This window comes from Protopterus annectens, chromosome 12.part0 (assembly GCF_019279795.1).
Source record: "Protopterus annectens isolate FY-2018-M chromosome 12.part0, PAN1.0, whole genome shotgun sequence".
NCBI lineage: Eukaryota > Metazoa > Chordata > Ceratodontiformes > Protopteridae > Protopterus > Protopterus annectens.
Genome location: NC_056746.1, coordinates 1,181,300,417 through 1,181,315,436, shown reverse-complemented (window position 1 = coordinate 1,181,315,436; position 15,020 = coordinate 1,181,300,417). Strand labels below are relative to the sequence as shown.

The 15,020-nt window shown below is 41.9% G+C and overlaps 1 protein-coding gene across 2 annotated transcripts in view; it reads left to right on the top strand.

Annotated features, from left to right (window-relative positions):
* RPN2 (ribophorin II) overlaps window positions 1–14,754 on the top strand; it is a gene marked incomplete in the record, with an annotated part of 690,715 nt that extends 675,961 nt beyond the window's left edge. For both annotated transcript variants that reach the window (XM_044090218.1, XM_044090217.1), the window contains 1 exon segment: window positions 14,442–14,754. In XM_044090218.1, coding sequence (XP_043946153.1) covers window positions 14,442–14,451 — 10 coding nt within the window.
* Window positions 14,755–15,020: the final 266 nt, after the last annotated feature.

Sequence of the window (15,020 nt, the reverse complement as noted above, 5' to 3'; positions counted from 1 at the left end):
CTTATTCAGGCAGAAAGCCAGGAAAAGCTGCTCAAGCACCTGGCCTTTGTAAAGACCCTACTTACCTCCCCAGGGTACACAGTCAACGAAAATAAATCCAAACAGGTGCCCACCCAAAGGATTATCTTCCTGGGAGTAAGCCTGGACACAGCATCCCAGATGGCATTCCTTACACCAGAAAAACTAATTTTCCTGACAGCCTACTTTTGTCATCTAGCAGCCGGACTCCAATTATCTTTACGGAAGATCCTGCAGGCTCTGGGGTTCATGGCATCTTGCATACTAACTCATTCCATATGCCAGACTGCATATGAGGAAACTTCAGTGGTACCTAAAAAACCTTTAGTGTCAACACTCTCAAGACCTGGAGACTCTTGTACCTATAATTCCTTGCCTCAGAAAAGATTTTCTTTGGTGGGCAACAGCATGCTCCCACAACAAGGGACTACCTTTCTCACCACCCCTGCCGCCCAGACCCTCATCACAGATGCATCAGACTATGCTTGGGGTACACACCTGGATGGCAGGTGCATACAGGGCAAATGGAGCCTGCAGCAAATCACTCTGCACATCAACCAAAAAGAGATGGTGGCTGTCCAGCACGCCTTGATAGCTTTCAAGCCCCTTCTCTCCCCAGGGGCTCTCCTGATCAAAACAGACAACACCACTGTGATGTGGTATATCAACAAGCAGGGAGGGACTCGCTCCTACTCTCTATACAGGCTGGTCATAACCCTTTGGCACACGGCCTCTGCCATGCAACTGCACCTGTCAGCACAATTCCTACCAGGTTCTCTCAACTCTCTGGCAGACCAATTAAGCAGAAATCTTCTGGACCCACAGGAGTTGGCAGCTCATCAGAAGAACCTTCACCCTAATAACTCAGAAATGGGACACCCCGAATGTTGACCTCTTTGCCTCCCACACCAACCATCAGCTCAGCAAATTCTGCACCAGGGAGCATCACTGCATGGCTTGGAAAGTGGATGCCCTGTCCTTCCCCTGGGTCAATCTATCGGTCTCTGCCTTTCCTCCACTACCTCTCATCCCCAGGGTACTGCTCAAAACAAAGGAGAAAAAAAAAACAAGGGCAATTCTTATAGCTCCAGACTGGCCTCGCCAGCAATGGTTCCCCTTGCTGTGCAGCCTGTCCCCACTGCCACCATGGCATCTTCCTCAGATTCCACACCTCCTGACCCAGAGGGAAGGGGAATTCATGCATCCCCAATTGCAGACACTTGGTTTGGCAGCTTGGTTTGTTCCCTAACCACGGATTAATCTGCCAACCTCAGTAAACAGATTCTGGATGTTATACATGAGGCCAGACGCCCTAGCACTAGAAAGTCTTATGCTGACAAATGGAAAAGGTTCTGCACCTGGATCCAGGCTAAGGGAGCCAATACAGCACAGCCCTCTCTCCCTCTCATCCTGGATTACTTAGCTGACCTACTACACAGTGACCTCTCTTTCTCCTCTATAAAAATTCTTGCCTCTGCTATCTCTGCTCATTTCCCCCTGAGCATCCCCTTTTCTCACACCCTTTGAGCAAACAGTTCCTAAGAGGGGCTAGCAATTTGAGGCTACCAGAAGAGCACCAACCTCAGCTTAGGACCTTAACTTTGTGTTGAAAAAGCTCACCCTGCCCCCTTTCGAACCAGCTTCTTCTGCAGAACTAAAATTTATCTCCTGGAAGACAGCTTTCCTTCTGGCCATCACTTCAGCCAGAAGAGTCTCTGAGCTGCAAGCGCTTATGGCTGTGGAACCCTTCATCATCTTATATGCTGACAGGGTATCCCGCAGAACTAACCCATCCTTCATGCCCAAGGTGGTGTCCAATGTGGCTCTCAACCAATCCATTCATTTGCCCACTTTTTTTCCTAATCCCAGAACAAGAGGTAAAGGATCCTGCACACTCTAGATGTGCACAGACAGCTCAGATTCTATCTAGACAGGACTAAATCCTTCAGAAAGTCTGATCAATTGCTGGTTAGCTTTGCTACAGGGGCGGAAGGCAAAGCCATCTCCAAACAAACCATTTCCAAATGGATAGCACACTGCATCCATTTCTGCTACAAACAACTTGGAAAACCTTCCCCCAATGGGGTCAGGACTCGCGCCACTAGAGCAGCCTCCACCTCTGCAGCTTTCCTTAGAGGAGTCCTCACCAGGGACATCCTGGAGGCTGCCACCTGGACATCTGTTCACACTTTTAGCAAACATTACCACCTGCCTCTCTTCTCCAAGTCCAGGGCAGGGTTTGCCTCTGCAGTCTTGCAGGGCATCCTAGCCAGCCCCTATTTTCCTTGACTGCCTCCACCCATTTCCTCAGCTTTGGGAATCAACCCAAATGTGATGACTCCAACAGTGAAACCCGAAGAACATAGTACCAGTTTTGTGTACACTTACCATAAGTGTAGATGTGCAAGTGTATTCACTGTTGCAGTCCTGGTTTCCCTCCCTTCATCCACCTTTCTTCTCTTTCCTTACAAGGGAAGTATTGGTATTTACTTTCCACTGGTGGGGTTCTTCCACCAGAATCTGGCTCCTACTTGGGAGCTCCTGACAGGTTAGGGCAAGAAAAGCTGATGTAATGGTGTCGGCTGCCTTACTTTATACTATTGGCGACCTGACGTCAGTCCTGAAGCGACAGCAATCGACACAGAAATACTAAGCCTCTGGTATTTGGGCCGTCCGAGGGCTACCTTGGCAGGGATAACCCAAATGTGATGACTGCAACAGTGAATACACTCGAACATCTACATTTATGGTAAGTGTACACAACTGTATTTTTTTTGGTATTTCCACAGCATTCCTCAGAGGAGTTCCCACCAGGGGCATCTTGGAAGCTGCCACCTGGACCTCAGTCCATACCTTTACAAAGCTTTACCACCTTCCTCTTTTCTCTAAGGTTAGGGCAGAGTTTGCCTCTGCAGGGCTTGCTTTACCCATGCCTAGGTCTCTAACTAATCCTTCCACCCCTCTCCTCAGCTTTGGGAATCCTCCCACAGGTGATGACTGCAACAGTGAAATACGAAGAACATAGTACAGTTGTGTACACTTACCATAAATGTAGATGTTCGAGTGTATTCACTGTTGCAGTCCTTAATGTTCTTCGTGTTTCACTTTTGCAGTCATTACATTAAGGTAATCTGCTAGCAGGTTGCCCTCAGTCGGCCTGAATAACAAAGTCTTGGGTCCTCCGTCAGCTGCTGTCTCCTCTTCCATGACATCAGGTCGTCAGGGGTATGAAACATGCAGCCGATGCCATTTTATTCAGTCTTTCTTGCTGCGCAGTGCCAGAAGCAGAAGCAGTTCACAAGTGCCAGTCGGCCGACTCCTGAAATTTTCTCATTTGATTTTCAGGACCAAAGTCTTCAACTAAAGCTAAATACCCCGTTGGGGAAACTTGCTCCTCACCGATGTCAGTATTAATAATTGCATTACTTGTGGGAAGCAAATACCTCATAAGGATTTTCATTTGTACTGTATTCCTTGCCTAGGCCCAGATCATAACGTGCCTTGCTGTCGGTTTTGTGCTAGATTTAACCAACGTACTATTAAGCGTATGTATGTTTCTGCTTCAAAATATTTTGGATCCAGATATTACCCTGAAGTGTCGTCGGTTAGCAATCTGACTACCAGAGTTCACAAAAAATGCAAAGAAAAAGACAGAGACAGGCCGTCGAGGTCCAAAACCGACGACAAAGCTTCTCCTAAGCCCCCACCGGTACTCAGTGAGGTGCTTTCGCAGCCCCTAATACCCGCTACTTTTGAGTCGCAGGCCTCTACCAAGACCCAAGCGGAGTCTTGAGATTGAGTATGCCGTGAGATTCTCAGAGTATTGTACCTGTGGATGTCTCTCCCTTTAATGGGTCCAGAGCCGCTGAGCAAGCATCAACATTTTTACATAAAACCAGCACCAACTTCACAAACAATATCAACAACAGTTTCTAAGTCTAAAAAAACAACACATGAGCCACGTGCTCAGGCCCCTATGCCTAAAAAACAGGTGATCAACATGGCTGAGGACTTAATTACCTTGATCAGGGGTTCCCAACCCCCCCCCCCCCCCCCCTGCTAAGAGGCCTAGGCAAGACACCGATTATGAATCTTCAGATCAGGTTTCCATTTCTTCTGATTCCTCTTCTGATCAGGAATTTTCTATTCCTCCCTATGAGGATTCAGATGCAGAAGAATCCATCCGATCTGCATCTCCTCCTGAGGATTATTATTTTGGTGAAACCTTACATACTTTAAGGGAACATTTTCATTGGGAGCGTCAGGATTTCTCTGAATCCAAAAAGAGGCTTAGGGATTTCCTTCTCCTTCCTCAGCATAGGCCTTTGGCTATACCTCCTGCATTAGACATTGTTGATGATGTGTTTTCGGAATCAAGCATGGCTCCTGATTTCCTACCTCTGGCTCCTAGTAAGCCAGACAGATACTACAGGGTTCCTGACTCCCACAAATTTCTATTCAAAAATCCTGCTGCTGACCTTGAGACTATATCACAGGGTCCCAAAGGTGTAAAGGTCTCTACAGCCAAAAATCCTACCCCCTCTGATAGAGATTCCAGGGCACTGGATAGATGAGGAAAGAAGGTTTATACGTCTTCAACCTTGGTAATTAGGGCCTTAAACTGCCAGTTTCATGTGCTTAAATATCAACAGCATGTTATGGGGTTACTGAAACAGAAAATTATATTGATTTCTGATTGTGCGGAAAATAAAGAATTACAGGAATTATTGCAAGCAGCAGAACTGGTTGGAAAGCATACTTTGCAATGTGGTTTTGATTCCTTGGAGGCCTCTTGCAGGGCCGCAGTTACTGGATCTGTGATTAGAAGGCATGCCTGGCTCAAGGAGCAAAATCTGCCTGATCATGTTAAAGCTAAATTGTTGGATGCCCCTTTACAGCATGATACTCTGGTAATAAGGCAGAAGAGGTTTTAAAGAAAATGGAAGACAAAGCTAAATCTATGCAAACTGTAAAAGATTTCTTACAAGTGCAGCTACTCAGGTTCAGTAGGCACTGGCCTCCTAAAAATTAGACCTTTCCTGCATCCAACAGAGCCTCTCAAGGCAAATCCAGGCGCTCAAAAGGCTCTAGATACCAATCACATGGTTCTTACAGGTCAAAGCAATGGGGTGCCTCCACCTCCAAATCTGGAGTAAATAGAGCACAACCCTACAGTAAGCAGTCTCAATGACTTCCCTCTACCTTCACCAAGCACTTATCTCTTGGCAGCCCCGTTGGGGGAAAATTAGCACTTCATGCTCAAAATTGGCAGTTAATTACCCATGACAAGTGGGTATTAAACATAGTATCCCAGGGATACAGATTTCATTTCCATACTTTGCCAATTCCAAATGGTTGGCCAGATCTGCCACAAAATCAATGGGCAGAGGCTCAGAAACAAGTTACGTCCCTCATGGAGATGGGGGCTATTCAACCAGTACCAAACCAGGAAAAAGGACAAGGTTTTTATCCAAGGCTGTTCCTGGTACCCAGAAAAGATGATGCATGGCGTCCAATACTGGACTTATCAATTTTGAACATGTGCCTGGGCATTCCAAAATTCAAAATGCTGACTTTACAACAGCTACTGCCTATGCTGGGCAGGAACGCTTGGTTAGTGACTCTAGACTTAAAAGAGGCATACCTGCATATCCCAATAAGGGAATCATGCAGAAGATACCTCCACTTCAAGGCAGGTTTTTTTGCATTAACAATTCTCTGCACTGCCCTTTGGCTCATCTACTGCGCCCAGGGTCTTTACAAAGTGTCTGGCACCAGTAATGGCATTTTGCAGACAAAGAAGCATACAAATTTAGCCTTACCTGGACGATTGTCTCATTCAAGCAGAGAACAAGGACATTCTTCAACAACATCTGGCATTTGTAAAAAGGCTTCTAACATGCCTAGGGTACACAGTAAATGAAAAATCACAACTGGTACCCTCTCAAATAATTAGATTCCTGGGTGCAAGCTTGAAACAACTGTCCAGATGGCTTACCTTCCGCCAGACAAACAAAGGCAACTGACAACATACTTCAAACAGATGGCAACAAAAACCCAGTTATCTGCAAGACAAATTCTGCAGGCTTTGGGGTTCATGGCTTGCTGCATTCTACTAATTCCATATGCAAGACTGCATATGAGGAAACTTCAGTGGTACCTAAAAAGTTTATGGAGTCAATATTGTCACAGTTTGGAAACGATGATTCCTCTCATTCCCTGCCTACAACAGGAGTTTCTTTGGTGGGCAGAGATATGTCACCAAAACAAGGGACTGACATTCACTCTACCCCCTGCCACCCAAACCCTAACTATAGATGCATCAGACTGTGCTTGGGGGGCCCACCTGGCGGGGGGAGATGCATTCATGGCATATGGAGCCCAAAACAAATGCATCTGCATATCATCCAGAAAGAGATGCTAGCAGTACAGAATGCTCTGACAGCCTTCAATGACTTACTTCATCCAGGACAATTACTTATAAAGACGGACAACACCACGGTTATGTGGTACATAAACAAGCAGGGGGGTACACATTACTACCTCCTTTGCAGACTAGCCATGGCATTGTGGAACACAGCATTGACTTACCAAGTACATCTTCAAGCTCAATTCCTGCCAGGGAAACAAAATACTCTGGCAGATGACCTAAGCAGAAATCTTATGGATCTGCACGAGTGAAAACTGGATCCACAAATCTTCAACATGGTAACACAGAAATGGTGGAGCCCAGACATAGATCTATTTGCCTCTCCCCAAAATTATCAACTGGACAAATTCTGCACAAGGACTTATCACAGGCGAGCATGGAAAGTGGATGCCCTATCCTTTAGTTGGAAAAACCTCAGTCTATGCCTTTCCCCCTCTACCTCTTCTCTCCAAGGTCTTACTAAAGGTCGGACATGAAAAACTAAAAATTATCTTAATTGCCCCGGACTGACCTCACCAGCACTTGTATCCAATCCTAAGGAATATGTCTCAACTCCCTCCTTGGTACTTGCCTCAAATATCTCATCTACTGTCTCAACAAAACAATCAAATTCTGCACACCCAGCTCCAAACTCTGAACCTTGCAGCATGGCTGATCATATAATTATTCAAACAACACCTCTCAGTAAATCTGTGATGGATGTCATTTTGGAAGCTAGAAGGCCTAGTACTAGAAAATCTTTTGCTGATAAATGGAAGAGATTCTGTGCTTGGAACCAAGCACAAGGAACAGATGCAGCAAAACCAAATATTCCTCAGATTTTACAGTACTTGACTGAGATGTTTGACAAGGGCCTATTTTTTTCTTCAATAAAAATACATGCCTCTGCCATCTCGGCTCATTACAACAGGGAGCCCTCCCATCTTTTCTCATCCTCTGCTAAAACAGTATCTTAGAGGGGCCAAAAATTTAAGGCCTCCCAGAAGATCTCCAACTCCTGCATGGGACCTTAATTTTGTGCTGGAAAAACTCACCCTGCCTCCTTTTGAACCAGCAGCTACCGCGGATATGCAATTTGTATCTTGGAAAACAGCTTTCCTTTTGGCAATCACTTCAGCAAGAAGGGTTTCAGAACTACAGGCTGAGGAGCCTTTTATTACATTTTACTCGGACAGGGTGTCCCTCAGGACCAATCCTTCCTTTATGCCTAAGGTGGTATCCAGTGTGGCTCTTAACCAAGCTATTCACCTGCCAACATTTTACCCAAATCCACAGAATAAGGGGGAGCAGATTCTGCATTCATTGAACGTACACAGACAACTAAGATTCTACTTAAACAGGACCAAATCTCTAAGAAAGCCGGAGCAACTACTGGTGGCATTTGCTTCAGGATCAGAGGAGAAGGCTATATCAAAGCAGACTATTTCTAAGTGGATAAGCCACTGCATTCGTTTCTGCTACTTGCACCATGGTAAACCTGTGCCCAAGGGAATTAGGTCACATTCCACCAGGGCTGTCTCTACCTCAGCAGCCTTTCTCAGAGGAGTTCCAACCAAAGACATTCTAGAAGCTGCTACTTGGAGCTCTATGCATACCTTCACAAAGCATTATCATTTGCCTATCCACCAAATCCAAGGCACGCTTTGCCACTGCAGTTCTGCAGGGCCTTATAGCCACCCCTAATGCTATTTATTTCCATCCTCCCATCCATAGCTTTTGGATTCTACCCAAATGTAATGACTGCAACAGTGAAACACGAAGAATATAGTACAGTTGTGTACACTTACCATAAATGTAGATGTTTGAGTGTATTCACTGTTGCAGTCCAGGTTACTCACCCGCCCACCTCCCTTTTCTATAACTTCTCTTTCCTTCACTATATTCTTAAGCCTTTGTGGTGTGTGTGATTTTAGATGAAGGTAAAGCTTATGTGGCTAAAAGTGCATTTATATATATTGTTGTTTATTTATATATATATATATATATATATATATATATATATATATATATATATATATATTTCTGCTCCCCATTTGGGGGGGCACCTGACATCTGGGTCAAGAACAACTGAATAAAATGACATCGGCTGCATGTTTTATACCCCTGACGACCTGACTTCATGGAAGAGGAGACAGCAGCCGACACAGGACCCAGGACTTTGTTATTCAGGCTGACTGAGGGCAACCTGCCAGCAGATTACCCTAATGTCTCGAACATCTACATTTATGGTAAGTGTACACAACTGTACTTTTCTCTCCCTCCTTCCCCCTTGTATCCTCTTTCCGTAAGGAGACATAAGCATCTTAGGGTGGTTTTTAACCACTAGGACCAGCTTCTTAGGGTGGTTTGTAACAACCAGGACCACTTTGCCATATTTCCTTGGGCTTCTGACTGGTTAGGGCAAGAAAAACTGATGTAATTACGTCAGCTGCCTTGCTTTATAGCACTGATGACCTGATATCAGTCTACAAGGTGACAGCAGCTAACGCAGAAAAACATTGACTCTGGTATTTGGGCCGGCCAAGGGCTACCACAGCAGGGATAACCCACAGGTGATGACTGCAACAGTGAATACACTCAAGCATCTACATTTATGGTAAGTGTACACAACTGTACTTTTTAACACCTCTGCAGTAGTGTGGGGGGAGGGGACTGTCAAGTCCTCTTGGACCACAAAAGAAAACCCTTAATAAAGGCCTGCAGTTTAGTTACGTTTCTAGCTGTAGCTGGATAACTTCTAAGTACAGAGTAAAACAAGCTCTGACCCAAACATAAATGAGGGTGATTAGAGAGAGAAAAAAAGCAGTCCTTTTTCAGAAGGTATAAAAAATGATAGTGACTCACACCAGTCCCATTATATGTCACTGTCATTGGAATTCAGTTACTTCCTTATGTCTGGCATGAGTCATACAAAGCATTATGGGAAAGAGAAAAGGTTGAGGAAGAACAAGATCATGTTGATAACATCAAGTCCTATTGGTAGCCATGTTGTGGAAAGCAGGCTAAAATTACAAGTAAAGCACTTGGAGTGATTTTGATGTATTAAAATAGGTCAAGAAACAGTAAAAACAAAACAGTTTTTTTTTTTAGTTCTAGGGTGTTTTCCTTTAATAAGGCCTTACTATGTCTAGGTAACTCAGATCCTGTATCCCAGCTCAAAAGAATAATTTCCTTACTTACAACCATTTGCTCACCCAATATTTCTGATAGTATATTCTGTAGGTATTTTTTTTTAAGTCTGCCAACTCATTATACTTCCAAAATATATTTTCCCAGTTACCTCGTTCTTCCTCATCACATCTCCAGCATTTGCAAATCTTTGAAGTCTGCTTGGAGTATAAAAATACCTACACTAAAACTTCCAAAGATCCTAAACCTTCTGGACTCATTTGCATTCTTGGGAGCCATACACGTGTCTTCCCATTGTTTTCTTGTAAATGGCTTTTTCAGTCTCTTCCAGTTTTTTCTAACCTCCTTTGATTTGCAGGGTTGTTTCCATCTCGGTAGGAAGAAATGATGATAATTGGTAGACTGAGGAGATAGGCTGGTTGTGTACTTTATTTATTTATTTTTTTTAAGAAGTCCACTTAGATGTGTTACAAAGAAAAAGTCTGAGGAGGTAGCATGTTTAGTCCAGTGAAACTTGCTAGGCTTTTGAAGTGGGGGTGATTATGGCTTTTTTCCATGTTTGGTTAGCTTTGCTGAGAAGGAATAGGTTAAAAATGTACTGCATGTGTTGAGGTATGAGAACTCTATATTTCTTGATGAGCCAAGGGAGAGGATACTATCAGACCCTGGAGTATCATTATTGGGAAATGATTGCATTAGAGTATTGATTTCATTCTTGGTGATCTTGGTGATCTTTATTGAGACAAAATTGGGATAGTTAGGCATTGAATATTGGTGCATTGTGAGAAGTGGCTGAAACCTTTGATGGGAGCAAGGAGTTGCAGATTTTTGTTTATGCCCTGTTAAGTGATTTACCTCTTTCCAGAATTGTCTAGGATTTGAGAGAGTGGTAGCTTGTGTTGTATAATTTGTTTTGATCCTTTTGATTGTTTTTTTAGCCTGGTTTTATAAGGCAAAGTAAGCAATGCATAAGGCAATGCGATCGTTGGTAGATTGACCATTTCCAAGTTTCTTACACTGACTCTTTCTTTGAGATGTTACTGTGGAGGTCTGGTATTAGCCAATGGAGTTGTGTTGCTTTTATTTTTTGTTTGAGTTTTGAAAAAACTGGCATTATGTATTAAAATGTGCTGCAGTAATGAAAGGAGGCTGTTAACATTGACATTTGGTATGTTGTAAAGTGTTTCCCAGTTAATATTTTTAATTCAGTGTTCTACATATTGGTTGTTAGTTATGGTGTTGGATTATATGTAATGTGTTAATGGTGTTTTTTTTTTCTTTTAAGGGCGTAGGTGAATGTCATTTCCCAGGGGCTACTTATGTTTGAGGCGTGCATCAGAGTAGAAAAGGTGATATAAATGGTTGACTATGATTAAATATATGATGGCATTGTTAGAAGTTGCCTTATTGGGTCTGGTGGGCTTGTAGTTGGTATAGGTGGTGGTCTGTGAAGAAGCTACTGAAGTCATGTTTGTTTTGGCTGAGGAAGTTGGTATTGAAGTCAGCTAACTCAGGATGTGTTTACTTGCATGGGTATTGTACGATCAGGTTACATTTAAATGTAGTTTTAGACAAAAATACAGTATTCTATTTGCATAACTCTAGAAATGCAGCCATATGTCTTCATTTTACATGCAGATTCAGTAAGAAAGGAATGTTTTAGTAACCTTCAGTCAAGAATACTGATAAGAATACAATGTGTTAACAGAATACGCAGTACATTAAGTACAAACAGGCTTGGGAGCCGAAGTTAAAGAGGCGTTTAGAAATTTACAGGGTTTTGTGATCATTAGGAGATAATTCAAACGGTGAGTTAGTTCGTTTGGACTGTTAAGCAGGCAGAAAGTCATTGTAGTACAGTCCTCAGAAGTTTGGTACAGACAATTAAGTGAGTGCAGAAGTCAGATCATATATCCAGCATTCCAGAATATTAATTGTATTATTCAGGAGGAAAGGAATACGAGTGCAAATGTTATGGATGTTATAATTCAGTCTATTTTAGTTTATCAGCGGTGTTATTGGAGACATTAAGATTTGATTTTGGATGTTGTTGCTATCTACTTCTACTGTACGTAATAAAACATTCTTAACTGAACTGCAGTGTATGCAGACTTTTATTTTGAAAGGTACAAGAAGATTTGGCACATAAAGGAGACACTGGCACTGGTTCAGCACAGTTCCAGTAATTAAAAGATCGACCTTCATTCTAGTTATTTCTAGTTCATTTTACAGTCCTTTCAATTCTTACAGGTATGAACTAGGAAGGCTTTGATAAGGGGTTTGAAATATTCTGTAGAGATGGGATTGGGGGTATTTTTCAGGAGAAATGTTTATACTTTGTTTTCATTGAGTGCCTGGAAGAAAAAATAAACTTCCATCAATAGGGATCATTTCTTCCCTCCATAATTACTTTGCTCCTTTTTCTGAAATGCCTGTTGATTGGCTGTTGAAGTTCATGAGTGTTTTTTTTCTTCTGTGCACTGCATATAGAAAAAAACAACATGCTAAATGTCTACCTCTTTTGATTTTCTGCAGTGGTAAAGTAACTACCTAACTCCTCTTTATCCAAAACAGACTGAAAATCTGAAAATGATAGTCACAATAGTAATAGACCAGGAAAATGTGCTGTCTTCTGTGGAAGAAGAGGAACAATTGAGGGGAGTTGGGAGGCTGCCAGCAGAGAGGGATTGCAGTGCTCAAAAGAAACTTTCAGAAAGAAAAAAATATTTAAAAGAAAAGCACAACCTGACATGTCTCCTCTCCTTAGTGTATTTGGCTATGCCAGTTTAACTTTTGTAACCACAATTTTTAAGCATTACTAGATGGATGCCATTTCTAAATTTGGGAGTACTTCAGTGTTCAGCAGAATCCTAATACCATAAGCAGCAAATCAAATTGTAATGCAAAATGAATGGGAGGAACAGTTCACACCCCTCTACTGATTGGTCAGAGAGCAGATTTCCCTGTACCCATCCTCTAATCAGAATCCTATCTCCACCAGGATGGCAGGTTGCTTCTCAGAATTTAGACAGTTACCATGTAAATTAGTGCACAGCTGTTTCTCACACACTAAAACTGCAGCAAATTTGTAAACATAACAAGTGACAACAAATCAAGGTTCAGATCCCACCTAGTGTAAGCATGCAAGTTGCACATTTTTGCAGGCAGCCCAGAGTCCATCAAAAAAAGGATTTGCAAGGAGCACACAGCTTCTCTGGTCCATACTTTGAGCTGTTTGAGGGTGAATTTTTGCAGGACCTAACACCTCTTCAGAAAGGAGGGTGATGTCAGAAGGAAAAAAAAAACACCCTGGGATGCATAATTGTCTGCACTCATTGCTCTTCTACCTGGATTTTACTCTCTTAGAGTCTTGGACCCTGCAACTTTCAGACTGAAAAAAATGTCTGATATTTGGTTTGATACCCTTCTTTTGGCTGAGAAAGTTGAATGCATATAATTGTTGTGTGCAGCGCCTTTTTAACCTCATGCCCACTTGCCTGCTAATGTAACACCCTTCAGGTTAATAAACTGAAGGAAAATACCCCTTTCCCCAATAGACCAGGTGCCATCAGCTGTTTTGTCCATACCAAAAAACAGAGGAAGACTACCCTTGTGGGCAAGAGGTTTCATAAAAGCACTCAAGTAACTGCAGACAACCTATGAAAATGAAGGTTTTATAGAGATCGACTGAAGTTATTGTCACAAATTAAAACTCAGTGCTTGGCATTATAGAAGTGTAGTTTTTTTGTTTTATCTTTTAACTGTTTTTTACTCATCCTAAGAATGGTACACAAAGTATTCAACTTTTCTATATGGTGAAAATCTTAACACCACATTGAAGTATTGAAACCAGTTGGGAAGTATAATGTAAAATGGTGAAAAAGAAATGACTATATGTTAACTCAAGAAACTGCATAGGCATATTTTAAGTGGTATACAGTGTCTACACTCTCTTCATTTTAACATTTTGTAAGGACAGGGCATCTTGCATATTGACTGTTAGGCAGCTGACTGGCAGAGGATGGATTTAGAAGATTCAAGTCAGCTGCCTTTACTTGGGGAAGGAATTTCCACCACAGGTCCTCTTACAGTTGTGGAGTCTTAAGGCTATTTCCACATAACCAAACTGTTGAGATTGGCTTATTTGCAGAATTGTTGGCTCAGTTGACATCATTGCACATTCAAATACCAGGAAAGTGAATCCCTAACCTGTGAAGTTATTGTGGTATACCTGTTGCTGGTATTTGCAAAAAAAAAAAAAAAAAAAAAAAAAAACATGCAGTAAATCCCAACACTGCAAGAATACTTATTCAGTGGATATCCAAAGTTACCCTCAGAGGTTTTGTCCCTCACTCCATATGCATAGGTCTTTCCTTCCTGGATCTCCTTAGTTATTCTTAACCAGAGGAGTTGTACTGTAGATGAAAAATAATTACTCTGTCTTTTCAAGCAAGTAGTTTCTCATTGTTGTGAAATCGTAATTTTCTGTATGCCACTGTAGTGTTTTCCAGTAAAGTTGCCTGTATGCCATGTGTTTTAAAAGTATACAGACTTGTTCTTTTTTCATATACATGCATTTTTAATTACTGAGAGATATAAGTGACAGAAATATCTTCAAAAAACAAACATGGAAAATTAATTTTTAATTGGTTAAAAAGTGGCTGAGTCAAAAGGTGATTTCAGCCACAACCTGAGCAAACCACATCTTTCACCTTTAGGGCTATTATCATTAGATCCATCATTTGTATATACATGCTTTGATGACTTGGTGTGAGAAGCTGTTAAAAAGTGAGCTTGGTAATGTATTTGTGTCATTTGCTTTGTATGGTTAACTAATTTTTTTTTTTTTTTTTTTTTTTTTCAGAACTGGCTAGATGTCTACTGAAGAAAGACAAAATGCAAATACTTTGTTTTGTTTGTTTTTGGGTGGGAGGGATAAATTCACTTTTGGACGAGTGGGAGAAAAATCTGTATGAAATGATTTTTTGTAAATGGATATTATTTTATTTTTAATAAATGCACTGATGCATGTGTTCTAGGAGCCATCAGCAGACCTAAATATTTGAACCAGTTGTACAAACAGAGCAGTAATAAGGGGTAGTGTTCATTTATACTGGAAGGAGTTGTGTAATTTTTACAGCCACTTTGTTTTTACAATAAAGTTGAGTTAAAGCCTACATTTTCCCCACAGCGTTTTCTGCCCTAGCATAATTTTTCTGCACTTAACTGAGAATACCCCTTTTTTGTGGAACTTCAAGCTGGTTGCCAACATGAAATTGATTATAGAGATGCAAGTGGTAATTCCTTCAACTAGGAGAAGGGGAGAGAGAGATACTGCAATACTGGACATGTCCAAAAGAAATGTGGGTCAGAACCATGTATTTCTTTCTTTTCCCTTCGTCCTGAAATATTTTAAAGTAAGCAGTTTATCTCCGGAAATGTT